Raw genomic sequence first — 18,704 nt, forward strand, 5'->3', positions numbered from 1 at the left:
TACTCCTTAAAAATCTAATAAAATGTTTGAAATTTTTTTTAAAAGCCTCATTCTTTTTATTTAATCAAGCATTGTAATTTTGTTTCTTAAATGTTTCAGCAGTTATTCCAGGGAATTTTATGACCAGTATGCTCAAAGCCAGGAAAAATCTGTGGTCAATAAAATGCAGCAGAAATACTGGAAAACAAAACAAACCCTTATTAAAGTCACAGGAAAGAAGGAAGATGAACATGTTGTGGCTTCAGATGCAGACCTGGATGCAAAACTAGAGGTTTGTAATGAATTTACAATAGACATTAATGATTTAAATCTCTTTGAAAATCTGATAATGTGATTGAGCCTATGTGTTTGTATGTACATATGTATGTGTACCATACTTTGTATAATCTCATGTGCAGGGTGTGTGGGAGACGGCGGTGGGAGTACTGCACTCTTGGATATCCACTACAGTTAAATATGTGGTGTGTTGTTTGGTTGTTTTTTTTTTTAAAAAAACTCAACAAACCAGCCAACCTCACCTCAGCAGTATTTTGCTTACCAATTAACATTTTATAGTTCTCACGATGCAAAACAGCAGAGCATTGGAAAAGTGTTCAAATGTTGCTGCTGAATTAGCAGAATATTAAAAGAAAAGCTGTTTGAGGGCCCTATAAAATATCATCATTATGGTGGTGGTAAAAATTCTCAGCAATGGAATGGTGAAGTTAAACAAATAACTTTTTGCCTGCTCTCAAAATATTGGGATGAAATTCTGGTCCCCACTGAAGTCAATGGGAGTTTTTCTGTTGGTTTAGTGGGGCCAGGTTTTACTCTAAGGTTGCTAAAACTTGGAAAATTATTTTAATTTGGATAAATTCTTTATTCAAGCTGTTGTGTAGTGCTTATGCCACAGAATGCCTGTACGTAGAATGATCATAGTCTGCCAAGTCTTTTGAATGCTGGTTGAAAATTACTATATAAATATAAGATATTTACTGGCTTTTCACAATTCATTTTTTCCCCTCTAAAACTATATTTATTTTAAGACAGGACAAATATTAGGCCCGAAACCCTTGATAATGTGTCTTTCTACTGTAACATATCAGGATACAAATTGCCCTCCAAATTGGACTGTCCTTTACAATTACTCCTGGAGGAATTCTGCACCACTGTGCTCATGCAGAATTCATGTCCCATGCAGATTTCTTTGCTTCCCTGCAGAAAAATGACTTTCTGATGGGGAAGCAAAGGGAAGCCACAAAAGCGGTCATTCGCCCCTCCCCAGCAGCACTGGCACATCATTTTGGGCATTCAGAGCAGCTGGCAGAGAGGTAAATCATTGCGGGACAGGGGCGAGGCTGAGGACACCCTGGCTGGTGGTTCCTACCCTGTGCTGGGCTCAGCTGCTAGTCCTTGTTGGACTGGGGGTGTGGGAGGACAATACTTCCTCTTCCCCTGCAAGGAGCAACCAGGTCATGGTCAGACCCACCCCCTGAAACCCCTCCAGCTGCAGAATGCTCAACACCTCCCCCCTTTGCTCCAGTTGCTCCTCAGCCGTGGGGAGAGGGGTCACTGTGTGGGGAGCTGCTCCCCCTTCTGCCCAACCCCCATGCATCCAGACCCTACCCCCACCCCGCCAAGCCTCAGCCCCTGCATCCAGAGACCCCCTGCACCCAGACCCTACCCCCACCCCGCCAAGCCTCAGCCCCTGCATCCAGAGACCCCCTGCACCCAGACCCCACCCCCTCTCCAAGCCCCACCCCTGCTGCATTTGTACCCCCACCCCTGGACCCAGACCACCTCCTGCTGAGTCCCCTGCACTTGAACCCCAGCCCCAACCAGACCCCCTCCTCACCAAGCCCCACTTCTCCAGGACCTGGACCCCACAACTGAGCCCCCACACCCAGACCCCCCTGCTGAGCCCCAGCCATCTTCACCTGGACCCCCCTGCAAAGTCCCATTGCCTTGGCACTTGGTACTCCCACAAGGAGCCCCTGTGTACCCAGATACCCCATTAAGCCACCCATTCCCACATTGCCCCAAACAGAACCCTCTCACCCCTCACTAAGCCCCTGCCAGGCTGAGCCTGCCTGTGTACACCTGTTGCACCTGGCACAGAGGGGAAGGGCGCTCAGGTGTTTCTGCGGCAGGCCCGGCCCTTGCACTGTGTCAGGGTCAGGCGCCTCACTCTGAGTCTATGTCCTGAGGGAGGTAGGGGCTGCAGGGTGATCTCCCACTGCCATACTGAAGCCTACACATTTATTTATTGACAAATAAAATTTGCAGGCTTTTTATTTTTTGGCTCAGAATTCCCTGTCCAGTATACTATGCCTTGCTGCTATAGCCTCCAGTCTGGACTGCTCACCTACGCTCTCCAGCATGTACGTCACTGCCAGCTATTTTCTCTGTGTGTGCTGTAACCAACCAGTCACACGCACCGTGGCTCCTACCAGTCTTGATTATACTGCAGGATGGCACCAACACACTCCCAGTCTTAGATTTTCCCCCAGCGATGTATGTCTTGTACTACCCAGCCTTCTCCTGGACAATACGAATTTATATAAAGCCTGTTATTTCTTTAATAGAAATAACATGCACACAACTTGCCATTCCAAATGGATTTTCCCAGACACTTCAGTTTAAACACACTGGATTAGGTAAAACAATAAAGCAAGTTTATTAACTACAAAGAGAGGGATTTTAAGTGTGTGGAAGTAATGAGGCATAAAAGTCTAAAGTGATTACCAGACAATAAAGTTAAAACGCTACTGGTGCCTAACTTAAACTATATCGGATTCAAGGAAATTTTCTCACCATATGCTTTCAGCAGTCTTATTGACCAAACCCTCTAGGTCAGCACCCCTACTCCCAGAATCTAAGGAAGGCTTCCTTTGTTGCTTCAGGTGTAGAGAATTCCATGGACAGGGGGAGAGAGAGAGAGACTGGGCCCATTCTGGTGTTTCTCTCCTTTTTATAGTTTCAGTCCCTCTCTTGAAAAACATTTCCAACTGAGATTCAGGAGACGCAGAGCCTTGTGGAAGGATATTCCTTGCTGTTTTTTTTTTCCATCTGCTTGAACTTCTTTTGTCTCCCCTTCCTGCTTGATGACTCTGTTTACTGCTTAAATGTATAGTAGGCCACACTGAAGTTTTGATTAAGTATGATGAATTGTGTGCTGAGTGTCTCTTACAATATATTTATATAGTGCCTAGCATAGTGGGGCCCAGATCTCAGTTGGGTCTGAAGGTGCTCTCATAATAGAAATAATAATAATAATAATTGAAGCTAGGAAATTTTATGTCTCTAATGTGTGATTACACTGGAACAGTAACAAAACTGATCAGGTTGAACATCCTTTGCAAAGGGATCTGCAGGGATAGATCCTTATGCCAGTAGAGAGTCCCACTGAAGTCCATAAGTTTCCACCACCCATGGACTACTTTGCAAGACAGGGGCCTTATACTGAAAAGCTAGTAGGCATTGTGTTATCTCATATACTCCAATTAAGATACTTTATGTGTCTGTGTGTACATATACTTTTTTCTTCCAAAATAGAGTTTTATACAACTTCATGGCTAGTGCATAGATTTAAAAATGTCAATAGAGAAACATAAGAAATAAACATGTTCTTGGTGAACTGTCACTTTATTTTGCAAAAACAAAGAATTGTTTTGTTCTGTTTTTTTCTTATATTTCCTTTGTATGTTGTTGATCTGTTTATAGTTTCCGTAAACAATTCGAACCTACGACAAGGTTATCGAAGGAAAATCTTACACTCAAGCATGAGAGGGTATTAGAAGCAACACATTTAAAAAGGAAATAATGATTTTTTTAAATTTAAAAGTAATGCAGATTTGTTTTAGAACAAATACTTTTTTTTGTTTAGAATGTTTCTTGTATGTTTTATAATTAGCTTGTTTTATGTTTAATTTCAGCTGTTCCACTCGATTCAGAGAACATGTATGGAGTTGCTTAAAGCAATTGAACTCTATCAAAAAAGAATTTGTTGTAAGTATAACTAACTACAGTAAAGCAGGGAGGTGAGTCTGCAATATGGAAGTAACTAATGTGTGACAAAATGAAGATAATGATAAATGAAAATTATGTGTGACAAAACTAATGTGTGACAAAATGAAGATGGGATAAATGCTACTCTCTTCATCCTAGTTAAATCTGAAGCTAACCTTCCATTATAAACCCTGTTTTGATACTAACCTCCTAATTTGGCCAAACTTCCTCAATTCTCCTGAAATTGTACATGTGTGATACTAGGCCAGGATAGACAGGAGTACCTACGGCAGACAGGAGAGCGTTCAAGAATCAAGCCCTAACTACTTGACTTACCCAAATTCAGAAGTGGCTTATTTTAGAAACTCCAAATTGCTTTTAATCTGATTTTCTTGGTGAGGATTGTGTCTTTTGAGGGATGGATGTGAATTTAGTATGCATTAGGAGCAATGGAGGTCTTAACACAACACAGCCATGACACAGAATTGATAGTCAAACTGACCCTGACATGTGGATAGCCACGATGAGTGGCAGATCAGAGAACCACATGTTGGGGAGGCTGCGTTATGGTCTGAGGTAGAAAATAAAGTAATGGGGCACTAGTCAGTGAGAGATCCACGCTGATGGGGGTGGCTGGTTCTATTCTGTTGAGTGTTGTAGGTACTTTCCCACCCCCCAAGAAAAGAGTCTCTGAAAAGTCTCAAGATGTAGAGGAAAAATGCAGTTACACAATAGTTTAATATATCTGAGTTAGTGTTCCATGGTAGCAGTGATGACCCAAGTAAAGTCTTTTGTGTGAAGATTATATAGGGAGAAACATACTCGATTAGATGCAGTGTGGGCATAGAGTGGATTTGGCTAACAAGGGGCCCTTGCTGTAGGGTGACCAGATAGCAAGCGTAAAAAATCGGGACGGGGGTGGGAGGTAATAGGTGCCTATATAAGAAAATGCCCCCAAAATCGGGACTGTCCCTGTAAAATCAGGACATCTGGTCACCCTACCTTGCTGACATCTAGAAATATAACTTGTAGAACAATATTTCAATTACAATAATGACTATGTCTCTCTTCCTTCACATGTCACTTGTTTTAGTCTGCATGACCTGACATGCAGATGGCCAAGAGAATGGCAGATAGGGAGCTATGTGTGGAGAGTTCTAATCTGGGGGGGGGGCAGGCAAAAGTGATTGCTGCAGGGGACAGCTGATCTGGAGGAGGTCCATGAGGTGAAAGTGGCTGTGAACTTCTGGCATGGTTTAAGGCCACAACCAAATTCAGTTTACTTACTTCCACTCCATAAGTATCCGGTATTCTACCATGTAACATTCCCACTTCCAATCCCCCAGAAAATACACCAGAAAAGTCTTTTAAACTATGCAGCTTTTGAAATACTAGTAGAATCATACAGTAAGCAGACCATCCAGCAATTAACTTAAAAAGAAAATCACATTTTTTCTAAGAATTAAATCCCCAACTAAATAATACAATAATAGAAAAGGGGAGAGAGATTTTAAGGGACCAGATCATCAGCTGGTGTAAATCAACATTGGCTTCAATAGAGCTATGCTGTTTTATATCAACTTAAGATCTGGCTCCATGAACTTAAAAAAAAAAAAAAAAAAAAAAAAACACCTACCAAGGGAAATAATATTGTCAGGCCACAGTAGGCTCCTTCATATGATCTGACCAAGATAATATCTTTATTCAAGCAATAAATAGCACATTCGCTTGTTGCCTTTCAGCCAGAGATCATTTTGCGGTTCTTATTACGGTACACCAAACTCACTGACAAGTGTGTTCAAGTAAATCTGAGCTTTCGTTTCATAAATGCAGGAACTGCATGAAGGTTAATTAGAAAAACCATTTTTTGTGCTGTGCTGCTTGGATCGGAAGTGACTTGTTACCCTATTTTTGCTGTTGACATTTTTAAACAGTTTAAAATTCTGTTACATTGCATATATATGACTGATCATTCCTTTTTCATTAGTTTTGTCTCAGGAAGAAAATGAATTGGGGAAATTTCTTCGATCACAGGGTTCTCAGGATAAAACCAGAGCAGGAAAAATGATGCAGGCCACAGGAAAGGCCCTCTGTTTTTCTTCTCAGCAAAGGTATGTCAGCTTCAGTAATTGTTACTCCACGGCTTCGTTCATGTTGGACCAAATTTTGTGCTCTGACATTTTTTCAGTGTCCTCAATGACTGGCTTGAAATACTCCATTTTGAGCTGAACAGTGTGGCTGCTTGGCTCAAAATGAAGCATCACATGCTGAACATTGGGAGCTTGATATGTTCATCTTAGATTTGAATTTGACTGTTGGCACAGCTAGTAACAGCCACAGGTGGGATCTTCAAAAGCATATAAGTCTCTTAGGAACACAAATCCTACTGACTGTGCTCCTGAGTAGTCTAGATGTTTTTGAAAATCCCTCTCTTTAGCTAATTATCTGACACACATCCAATTATGCAAACTCTTGCATGTGGCAAACTATGTTCTTTTAGAATGCCAGTAAATGTGCCTTAACCCCTCACCAAAGCCCCAGTTCCCCATAAGTAATCCTGTATCATATGAAAACTTTTTTATATTTATAAATATTCAGAGCCAGAATCAACATTTTTATCTTTTTTTAAGCCAACATAAAGAGAGAGCCACATATGTCCTTCCCTTGCTCAGTCTGCCAGTTCTCCCCTCCACCTCTGTGACCCACCCTCCTCCTAACAAGTCAGTACTGCAAGTTATTGTGTCATCAGCCTCTGGCCACCTCAGTAACGGAAGATCAACCAGACGTAGCAGCTCCCTGGATGTGCCAGCCCTACACTAACTAGACATTCCCCTATGCTAAGAAAATCCGCAGGTAGCTACTTAAAGCAGATTTTAAAGCTGGTTTACGCCACTAATAGGCTGTTGAATGTATCTCCGTGAGGCTGCTGCTGGCTACAGGCAGGGGAAAGCAGCAGCTAGAGGTCGGAAGGGCAAGTTAGTAGTGGGTAGGATTTTTTGAGAGCCTGTTTAAGGGGAGGATGTGGGAATGAGTGGAGGAGCTGTTATCCCCAACTGCCTCTCCATAATGCTGGGTCTGAGAGTATGGCAGAACATGCCTTAAAACTTCATAAAAATAAACAGAATTATTCAAATTCCTTTGAAAATTCAGATAAATTATCTGCTTGACTGATGACTTCAGTGTTACCTGCTCATATCAAGGTTACATTCTTAACTCTACCATTAACCTAAAATGCAGTTTAACGTTACAGTCCTGGTACATCTGTGGTATGTGGCTAGTAACAGGTGCTTTATCACAGGTTTTGTGACTGTTAAATGTAGTTCCCATTTGCTAATTTCACTCGTCTGAACCTTTTAATTGACACACATACACTAATAAATTTTGCAGTTAATCAAAAATACACTGAAAAAGGTTTCTCTGTTACTGATTTGAGAAGCTGAAAGTAATTGTGAAAATCATGACACCTGTGCAGAAAACATGCACAACATAGACGTAAAGAGATCCTCTTCACTTATGACCCCAAATGAGTCTTTAGACCCTCTCACATGTTGTAGTCATTTCAGTGAATTTCTTTTAGACTGACATGTCCATTGCGTACTTTTTAGAAATGGCTCCAGGATGTGTATATTTGTTTGATTGCTATTTTAAAAAAAGCAACAACTATTATCTTTATGGATCAGTCCAAAATATATGTTTTGGGTTTTTTTGTTTTTTTTTTAAAAAAAGGTTGGCATTACGTACTCCTTTGTGCAGACTATACCAAGAAGTGGAGACTTTTAGATATAGGGCTATATCAGATACATGGCTGACCGTAAACCGAATGGAACAGTATCGGACTGAATACCGAGGAGCGCTACTGTGGATGAAAGATATCTCTCAAGAATTGGATCCAGATCTTTACAAGCAGATGGAGAAGTTTAGGAAGGTATGATGTTTTTTGTGGTTTGCTGGAGGGGGAAGCATGATAAATGGTAGTGAAGCATGATTTTGATTCCTGTGAGGAAGACATTCAACAGCACTGAGGATGCAATTAATCATAACTGATCTTTTCCGTGTGACACAATACCCATTAATTTGATATGGAATATTATATCTTTCACAGATGATAAGGCTAAGGGGGAGAGAAAGTGGCAAGAAATCACAGTTCTTAACTCCCTGGTTCTGATTAGAATACATTTTTGTATTTTATATAATATATATTTTTAAATGCTTTACTGAGGGAAACAACTGAATGATTAAGAGAAGGAGATATGTCTGCGCTCAACAGTGGTAGAGAAGATTGATGATGCTACTAGAAAGTATGAAAATTCTGTATAGACTAATAGAAATGCCATAATATTTGTTGCTGAGTTGAACTGTTTGGGCTTGGTTAAAGGCCAAGATTTTCAAAAGTGACTAGTGATGTTCTTTAGGTGTCTTATTTTTTTTCAGTACTCAATTCGGGACACCTTAAAGAGGGTTGCTTTTTCAGAAAGGGCTCAGCACTCAACCTTCAAAAATCAGGCCCTTTCAAGGTATTTTAAGTTTGGCACTCGAAAACTAAGGTACTCAATCACTATTCACTCTCGAAAAGCTTAGCCCAAAGCTATCACACCTCAAGGTAGCAATGTAGGAGTTACTTAGACTATGTCTGTGCTACAGAGCTTATGTCAGCATTGCTGAACCTAGTGTAGGCTCAGGCCCAGATTTTTAAAGGTATTTAGACATTGATTGCTCTGCTCAGCGTTTCAAAAGGGATTCAGGCCCTGAGGAGCTTAAATCCCATTAACAGCACTGTGTGCAGCAGCAGCTAAATACCTTTAAAAATCTGGGCCTTAGTGTATGCAGATAGAAGTTCTTCTGCCAGTGTAGAAACACTACCTTTCAGAACGATGTTAGCTATGCCAACAAAAGCACTCTTCTGTTGGCATAGCCGCATCTACAATGGAGGTTTTGTTGACATAATTATGTCAGTCAGGGATTTTTTTTCTTTTTCACACCGCTGACCAACATAGCTATGACAATATAAGTTTTAAGTGTAGACCATACTGATCTCCTTTGGGTCAATTCATTCTTAGGAGGCCTTTACAGTCGTAGCTATAGGACTGGTGGCTGTTCTCCCTATAGAATGTAGAGCTAGTAGTTTTCTTGCTGTTATGAATCTGGATTTGAGTGAGGGGGCAGAATTCTGGATCGCAGGCAAAGACCTACACTCTGAATAAATTCATTTATAATGTAAACAGAAATGGCATAATAACAGAAATGGCAAAATATTGTAGGTCATTGGCTTGAGATCTAGAAGTTACTTTGGTACATATCTGCTCCAAAGAAAGTTGTGTGAAAGAGAACTTGCTCTCCTTGAAGCCTTAAACTAATTGTCTGTCTCTTTTAACTGGAAATATTTTGAGATGAAGTAAATGTTTTCATATGATCATAACACACAATATATTGTTTATTTTCCAGGGAAGGGGTTAAAACTTGAATCAAACACTGATAGGAAAGAATTAGCAGGTTTAGTTCATATTAATATTGTGAATGCAAGCTGTGACAATAGCAGTGAGGATGGGAGGGATAAAATTTCCAAATCTTGACATAATTTTTCTTTAATGCGGATATGCCTGCAAATCTCAGGGCACCCGACTTGTATTTTATTATGTCTGGTGCAGGGGTGAAAGTAACTTAAAGGACTTACCAGTACACCGGAGTCCTTAGCAGGGGGGTAGGGCCTGAACCAGAAGGGGCAGGACCTCACTCTAAGAGGTGGGGCCTTTAAATCCCCGGGCCCTTTAAATCAAGATTTAAAGGGCCCAGGGCTGCGGTAGCGGTGGCTGGAAGCCCCGGGCCCTTTAAATCACTGCCGGAGCTACCAGCTGCGGAGGTGGCCGGGAGCCGCGGGGTGCAGGGGCAATTTAAAGTGCCCGGGGCTCCCAGCCGCTGTGGCTACCCCGGGGCTCTGATGGTGATTTAAAAGGCCCGGGGCTCCGGCTACCACAGCAGAGCCCCAGGACCTTTAAATCGCTGATGGAGCTCCGGGGGCTCATGGCTGCCACCACTACCCCTGGACTCTGGGGCAGATTTAAAGAACCCGGGGCTCCGCTGTGGTACCGGCGGCTTGGAGCCCTTGGCCCTTCGGCTGCTGCTACCGCAGCGGAGCCCTGGACCCTTTAAATCATCTCCGGAGCCCTGGGCCTCCAGCAGCTCAGCTCCAGCGGCGATTTAAAAGGCCTGTGGCTCCCCGCAGCAGCCAGAGCCCCAGGCCCTTTAAATCGCCACCGGAGCCCCTGGGCTCCGGCAACAGGGCTCTAGCGGCAATTTAAAGGGCCCGGGGCTCCGGCCGCTGTTGGGAGCCCCAGGCCCTTTCAATCGCCGGCCTGGGGAAGCCGGTCTGGTACGGCGCACTGGCTCTTGCCAGTACGCCATACTGGACCGTACTGGTTTACTTTCACCTCCACCCTAGTGGGAAACTTTTATAATGGCAGGTTCTTGCAGGCTAAATGATCAGTCTGGTTCCGGCCTTGGCTAATTTCTTATGTGTAACGTTTGATGGAGTGGAAATGCACTATAAAAGGATTGTTTGAATAAAGAACTGAAAAGTAGTATTGATAATGGTCATTCAAACTGATTTATGCTTTTCTTGGGAAACAAGCGATGTGGAAGATCTACACTGTAAAATAGAGAGAGTAGTTAAGATAATGAGGGTTTTTATAGGAAGCTTGTTAAAATCTTGTCCATGAAATGTAAGTGTTCTCGGGATGCTATGCCTCAAAGTTGGCAATGAAGACTTCTAAAAGTTGCAATGAATGTTTTATCTTAGATCTTTTAGGAGCTTTTGCTTCTTGTTTACAATAATGCCTCTGGGAGCCATGTATTTTGAAATGTGTAATTCTGTAAGCAGTTTTGTCTGTTACAGTTACATCAAGTTGGTTTATTTCTTTAACTGTTTACCAAAGTACTGTTGCTTTGCTGCAGAGGAGAAGGTTAAAAACTTTATTAGGCTGAAATCTTTAATTTCTCCCTGTCGCTCCCATCCCCAGCTATTATTTAATATTAAACTTTTCAGACCACATTGGAATGCCAAGTACAAAAATCTCTACATTTGACAGCCAACAAAATATATGTATCCTATTTTTGAATAAAGTGTTTGATATTGACTACCCCTATAGTTCCTTCTCACACTGAACAACTGCTGTGTCAGACTGGTCATTGTGTATTCAAAGGTTGTTGTCTCCTCTAACATTGGGGGACACTTTGGATTGCTTTATGCCTAAAGATTTTTGTAGACCGGTTTTATCTAACAAGTTATGGTGGTGCTCATGCTACTCCATGGACAGTTTAAGTAGGGTTCAGATACTGTAGTTCTCAACAGTAGAAATAGCTGAGTTGTTTGTTCTCCTCTTGCTTGCAAATCTAAATTGTGCCATAATGTGGCAGTGTTCGACTGTGTTTTTTTAGATGAAGTTGGGATTTATATAATTACAACTGAGAAATCGTGGTAGTTTTGTGTTCAGTAAAAGACCTTGTGCACTTCGGAAAAACAAAATCTGTAAATATAATGCCGACTTAGAGGAAAAATAAAGTATTTGCTTTGGGTGCTGCATATTCAATGTTGCAAGTAGTTAGTGAGGTTGAGTCCAAATCCCTGGAGGGTTATTTTAAAAATGTTTTTAAAAGTGCTATTCAGACTTTTGATTGCAAAGAGACTACAGTATTTATTTTAATAGTAGTCTTTTTTTTTAAGCTTTTTAAGTAAACATTTGTGATTTTAATTTCTCATAGTTAATGTGTGAAGAAATCCACCTTTGGCAGTATTTATATCACTTGGTCATATGAATGTTTGTTGGAATATATATCCTTTCCTAATGATATTCTAAATATAATACATATACCATTGTAAATCTGGTGGCTTTTTTTTTCAGAGACTAAAGTAAATTCATATAGACGAGTTTCTGATTTCCTTCCTCAAAAAAAGCAGGATTTACCCACTAAAAGACCAGCAGTCCAAACGGTATTGTTAGAGTTGATAACATGGGAGTTAAACCACTAGCATTTTTTGTAGCTCTCTTTCAAAACAGCAGAGGTACTTGGGGCACACGTTTACCGTTGCTGTAGGCAGGGGCACCATGGTGCGTGAGCATGCTGAACCCTACAAAGTCTCCGCACTCGTGTGGTTGAGTGTGGCTTTCCATTGGTAACATGAAATATGACCTTTTTTATTGTTTGTTTGTAAGGCAATTGCATTCCTTATTGTGTAAAACCAGAGAAGGAGTAAGTCATTCTCTTCTTCCCTGCACACTTCAACAAATCTTTGACCTTTTTTCAATTAATAGATTACATGGGCACACTAAGGTGGCTCTACGTGTAATGTAACCAGCTACCTGGTGTTCCATCTTACACTAAGAAGACTCAAAGTTATCTGCTCTTGGCTTTGTTACTTCATGCTGACCTTTATGTGATTATAAGGGAAATCTTATGTGTCACAGGGCTGGATGTACATTGTGCATCTATTTACATACCAAATTACTCTTTTCTGTATCTCTTTTCTTCCTCTTCCATTGTTATTCTCCACCCCACCTCCCCTCATTCCTGGGATTTGGACTGCACCATTCCAGAGTAGTGGGCTTTTCAAAGTTGCCAGATTGGGACCTCTCAGTGAAGCTGAGCGACCATCAACTAGAGTTGTAAGGTTCAAGGGGGTTGGCCCATTATCTCATCTTTCCCCTTCAGCTTGAGGCACATGCTTTCCCTAGCAGCTTGAGGCCCAATTAAACAAGCATGAGAAAAGATAAATTTAAGGTGGAAGAAGTGGTGCAGGGACTCAGTCAGCAGTGCAGCTTTGTAGTCTTCCCTTATGGGATTCTTCTGCCTGGAGTGCATTGCAAGTCCTGCACTTGTGTGGTGCTCAGATGCTATGGGGATAGGTACCATTATAAGAGCCTAGAACCCTAGATAGCTCTATCCAACCGGAGGGAGAAGAAGCTGGGTTGTGAAGGTGAGGATGCATATAGGCTTGGGTTTTGGGCCCAGTGGAAACTGATGTCTTGTCTATGAATGGGTCAGAATCTCCTCAAACAGGAACCAGAAAACAGTAGGAGACACACCCTTCCTATATATCCTAGATCTTAGGCCTCTAAGATCTCCAGAGTTGTCATGGAGTCACCTGGGCGATGCTCTGGAACTACTCCGAATGAAGCCAGCCAGGACTCTGGGGGAGCATGCCTTCTCCCTTTGAGCATACTGTCTCCAGGGCAAGAAGCTCACACACTGAAGCAGCCCCCGCAAAAGTCACACACCCTTATTCCCACCACCTAGACATTGGTGCAATACACAGGGAAACTGGGACACAAACAGCCTTTGTGCAAAACAGTAAGCCTCACATCCGCTTACATACAACATAACAACGGGAAATCCCCACTACATCACACATGTTTTTGTATTTGATTAGGATACTCATTCTTACATGCAAGGAGGCCCTGGAGTGTATTGGACATTAAGCCATGAATACCAGATTCTCTAATTGATAAAGGAGAAAGATACTTTATTGACCTAAAAATAAAAATGTGAGTCCTAGGGGGGGCCCCCAGGAATATTTTGAATACCAGGTACAGTTTCACTCATTTTAGAACATTGCAGATCAAAGAATTCATGCTAAGATAACAAAACCATGCTGCTGCTTATGTGGACTTCTGCAGTAGCATAACTGGCCAGGGACAAGTTCTGTATTGTGTTTCAAAATGGAACCCAGACACACCTCCAAAGCCACTTCCCCACAAACCCAGTCATAAATTTCCATTGGTCAGAGACACAAACAGGTAAGCAAGAAACATTCATAAAAACAACCATGTACTTTTTGAGTTTTCCACTTTAAAAAAATGTATTGTTTATCATGTTGGTCCTCATTTCACTGTTTCATTCCTTCTACAGGTACCTTCATCTTGTCTCTCTGCTTTCTTTTTCCTGTATCCCTCAGTTTCTTATATTCTTTCCTTCTTTCCTCCTCCCTTCAAGTCCTCCTTTTCACATTCCCAAACATCAGATCCCACTTACCCCTCCATTCTCTTGGTGCTCCCTCTCAAACTCTTCCTTCCTCTGTTTCCCTCTCCACCTGATCCTTAATGCTCTCTGAGTGAGGGGGACAGCATCACCTTTTCCCCAACACCTTTGCTATCTTTTCTTGTCCTGTTGGGTTCTGGGAAGTGGATGAGCACAAGACCGCCCACAGCCAAAGTCCCTGCCCACAGCCTAAGAGGAGGAGCCACTGAACCTGGGACTCGCTGTCTTGTGGCTTGTTTCCTCTTTCTCATGGGTAAGGGTTTCTCAGCATTTGAAGGGGTGTGGAGGAGCCTGCAGTAACCACACCACAGGGTCTTTTATGTAGAGGGATCTGAGCTTCTACTGTCAGCTTCCATATGATGCCACTTTATGACTTGAGGAAAGCAGAGGTGCTCGGTCCAGTGTATCTGTGGTCTGATTGTATCATGCAGAACTGGGGAAGTACCAAAGGACCAGGATGGGAAGAAAACCAAATATGATACCAATCTTTGAAATAAGAGCAGTCTTTGAAATTGCTGTATTGTAAACCTAATTTTGTTCCCTGATAAAAATGAGAAGAAAATCTGTAAGCATTTAGAGGATAACAGAATGAAGAATACTAAACAATAAAGGTTTATAAATAACATATCTTGGAAGAGCAATATTTATAATCAAATTACTAAATTAGTAGAAAAAGGAATTGCATTAAATGTAATAAATCTGGGCTTTAGTAAAGTATTGGCTTGATACAGTGCCTTGTGAAGTCTTACTGAAAAAAGATGAATTCAAATTGGCTAGGATAGCAAGCACTCTCAGGAGTTTTGAAAACTGACTGAAGGACCATAAACAAAGTTATAAGTAATCATGGAAAATAAAGATAGAAGATACCTATTAGATCAAATAAACTATTTCTGCCAAGGCAAGATTGTGCTTTTATAACGAATTTTCCTAGTATTTTGTCCAGTGTGATAAAAAGAATTAAATTGAGGATGATGCTCACTGAGGTGCTACACGGGTGGATATTTCCCTTGTTTTATTCACAGCTTTGAGGGATCCAGAAAAGGGAGCACTAATGTTAATTACATTTGCAAATCATGTTCGATTGGGAGGTGTTTTGACTTTCTGTGCAGCAAAGTGTGCTGAATCTGTTAAAGAAAACTGTGCCGGCATAGGCCTGTTGAATGGGCAATACACTTTCAGCTGCCATAATTGCTAACAATGCTGTGTGTGGATGTTAACCATGATATTAATTGGTTACCAGCCCTGGTAAAAGCTGCAATGTAGACAGCATCTAGCTGCGTTTGGTATTAGTTGAAGTTTCCAAGTGGTCTTCCAGTCTTAGGCTGTGTCTACCCTTAAAATGCTACAGCACAAGCACCACACACTGCGGCTTGCTCAACTCTCTGATTTAGCAAGGCCCATCAGGACGTGCCAGGGCGAGTATCTCCCAGGGACATGGATTAAGAGTATAAAATAAGGGCCAGTGGCATCATGAGGCCACCTCTGTCTTCCCCAACTTATGCTGAAGGCAACAAGAACTCTGTGAAGACAAAGACTTAAATGAGATCGGTCCCAAGCTGAGAAAGAAATTCAGCCTGTGTATTAGGCTTCCTTGTTTTGGTTTTCACCAAGAAGGTTGGTGGAGATTGGATGTCTAACATAGTGAATGCCAGTGAAAATGAGGTAGGATCAGAGTCTAAAATAGGGAAAGAACAAGTTAAAAATTACTTAGACAAGTTAGATGACTTCAAATCACCAGGGCCTGATGAAATGCATCCTAGAATACTCCAGGAGTTGACTGAGGAAATATCTGAACCATTAGCAATTATCTTTGAAAAGTCATGGCAGAGAGAGACATTCCAGAAGACTGGAAAAGGGCAAATATAGTGCCCATCTGTAAAAAGGGAAATAAATACAACTTGGGGAATTACAGACGAGTCAGCTTAACTTCTGTACCCAGAAAGATTAATGGAGCAAATAATCAGTCAATTTGCAAACACCTAAAAGATAAAAAAGTGATAAATAACAGTCATCATGGATTTGTCAAGAACAAATTGTGTCAAACCAACCTGATAGCTTTCTTTGACAGGGTAACAAGCCTTGTGGATGGGGGGGAAGCAGTAAGTATGGTATATCTTGACTTTAGTAAGGCTTTGGATACTGTCTCACATGACCTTCTCACAAACAAACTAGGGAAATACAACCTAGATGGAGCTACTGTAAGGTGGGTATATAACTGGTTGGAAAGTTGTTCCCAGAGAGAAGTTATCAGTCGTTCACAGTCATGCTGGAAGGGCATAATGAGTGGGGTGCAAGCTGGGAGGGGTTGCAAGTGCTTTGGAGGATAGGATTAAAATTCAAAATGATCTGGGCAAACTGGAGAAATGGTCTGACCCCAGAGCCCGCACCCCCAGCCACAGTTCTCCCCGTCCCTCCATGCACCCCAACCCCCTGCCCCAGCTCAGAGCCCTCTCCCTCACCCTGAACTCCTCATTTCTGGCCCCACCCCAGAGCCTGCACCCCCAGCCAGAGCCCTCACCCTTAGCCCCAATTTTGTGAGCATTCATGGCTCACCATACAATTTCCATACCCCCTATGTGGCCCTCAGGCCAAAAGGTTTGCCCACCCCTGGCTTAATCCAATATAGAGGAACTAGAGGCTTGTCTGCACAGTGTGGCAAAGCCTGCCAGAGGGGTGTGGTTTGTAAAGCACGCTAACTGCCCCATGTAGACCCTGCTGGTGTGCTCTAAAAGGTACCTGGTTTGCTTTAACATAGTTCTGTTAGACACTAAGTGCCTTTTAGAGTGCATCAGCGGGTCTACATGAGGAAATTAGCATGCAGCATGTTAGAGCACTTTCAGATCACACCCTTCAAGTACACTTTGCCAACATTCTGTAGACAATCTGTTAGAGTATTGTAGTTTGGAGGTGACAAAGGTATGGGAGTTCACGAATGAGAAGCCAGCCAAAGATTGAAAGAAGATGAGTGCTACCTGGGAACACTGAAATAGAGCAGGCTGTGGTCGTGGTAGATCGCAGAGATAGGAGTTCTCAAAGTGATATAATGTCAAACAGTGCTATTTTTGTTATTGTTTGATTGCATGTGTAACAGACATCATATGACAGACTATGGAGATAATTCACCTGTCTCTACCACTCCTCGTTCAAAAAGCTCTTTAAAAGAATAAGCAGGCTGTTTGCAAACTTGGATTACAATAAGATTAACATTGGGTACTGACACGGATGTGGCCAAGCATATGTCAGGTTTCATGCTGGTAGGATGTGATGCTAAGAATAATATCTCTTTTTGATGTGGGATTTGAAATCCTACAATATACATTGTTGCAGTTGGAGTTGTTTAATGTATGAGCCTGTTTATGTGAAATGTTTGTCTGGCGATCAGCGTTGGAACGTGCACCAGGTTTTTTGTTGTTGTTTTTGAAGTCATTTTGTCAACACTCATCTTCATTCTCCATTGTGGTGGTGGGTTTTTCTACTGGCAGATGGAGTTTCAGTACAGACAGGGTCTTCTATGGTCAGCGTATATTGTAAAAAGAAAAGGAGTACTTGTGGCACCTTAGAGACTAACCAATTTATTTGAGCATAAGCTTTCGTGAGCTACAGCTCACTTCATCCTCACGAAAGCTTATGCTCAAATAAATTGGTTAGTCTCTAAGGTGCCACAAGTACTCCTTTTCTTTTTGCGAATACAGACTAACACTGCTGTTACTCTGAAAAGTGTATATTGTGACATTTTTCCAAGTCTTCCTCCGAAGTCCAATCCAGTGTCATTAAATGGACAGACCCAGACATGACTGAATTTTAGAAGATATGCTCATCTTGACAGTATGACTTTAAATGTTCCTAGTGACACGCACATTTATATTCTGTAGAAATTTAAATTACTGTAGCCGGACTATTGCAACATGTATTTGTAAAACCATTCCAGATAGCATGATAAAATCAATAGATACCTGCAGCCATTTAATATATATTAAATGGCATGAAGGACTACATCATTGCTGTTAGTAGGTTAAAAGCAAAATAACAATATATGATAGAGATGCCCTTTGAAAGCATAATAAAAGGGTGCTATTAAAAATAGAAGCAAGCTTCTTGGAAGATTACATCAGTTTTAAGATGTATTGCTTGCAAACTATAGTAGCTTCCACAGATTGAAGCATGCCCTTGAGAGATTCCTTGTCGTCTGTTCAATTATTTTTAAGAAGTTAAAGTCTGAAATGAGATTGGGGAAATGGCTGTAAAATTAAATAAAAGGCTTCGAAATTGCTACAGATATGAAATATTTTTGAATGACCTCGAATTACTAGCTGAGACATGAAAAAGTAGATTAAGTTTAGCTGTTTACTTAACATTAATATAAATTTGAGATCATATAAGGGCATGCGGACAAAAGATTTTAATGATGGCCATCCATTAAATAGCTTCAGATAACTATGCACAACTTTTTCTGTTTCACCATGACACAGCAAAGGAATCTAAAAACACATTAGAAATTGCCTTAAACCAACAGAATATATAGAGTCCCATTTTAATTTACTTTTTTGTTTTGATTATGCTTTGCTTTATTTTAAAGCCACAATATCAAGTAATTTAGATGCCAAATTTACATTTTTATGCTTTTTCTCATGTAAATCTAGTAATCTTAGAAATGTCATCACGAGATTTTTAAAAGTGCAATGAAAACA

General features: G+C 41.3%; 1 protein-coding gene across 4 annotated transcripts in view; it reads left to right on the forward strand.

Annotated features, from left to right (window-relative positions):
- Positions 1-18,704, forward strand: part of ICA1 (islet cell autoantigen 1) — an 86,873-nt gene that overhangs the window by 17,079 nt on the left and 51,090 nt on the right. For 2 of the 4 annotated variants that reach the window (XM_073333852.1, XM_073333849.1), the window contains 4 exons: positions 100-271; positions 3,915-3,987; positions 5,975-6,098; positions 7,714-7,912. In XM_073333852.1, coding sequence (XP_073189953.1) covers positions 164-271; positions 3,915-3,987; positions 5,975-6,098; positions 7,714-7,912 — 504 coding nt within the window. In that variant the 5' untranslated portion in view covers positions 100-163. The remainder of the gene's footprint in view (positions 1-99; positions 272-3,914; positions 3,988-5,974; positions 6,099-7,713; positions 7,913-18,704) is intronic. The other 2 variants (XM_073333853.1, XM_073333851.1) reach the window with 1 other exon arrangement.

This window comes from Lepidochelys kempii, chromosome 2, assembly GCF_965140265.1.
Source record: "Lepidochelys kempii isolate rLepKem1 chromosome 2, rLepKem1.hap2, whole genome shotgun sequence".
In the NCBI taxonomy this organism is placed as follows: Eukaryota; Metazoa; Chordata; order Testudines; family Cheloniidae; genus Lepidochelys; species Lepidochelys kempii.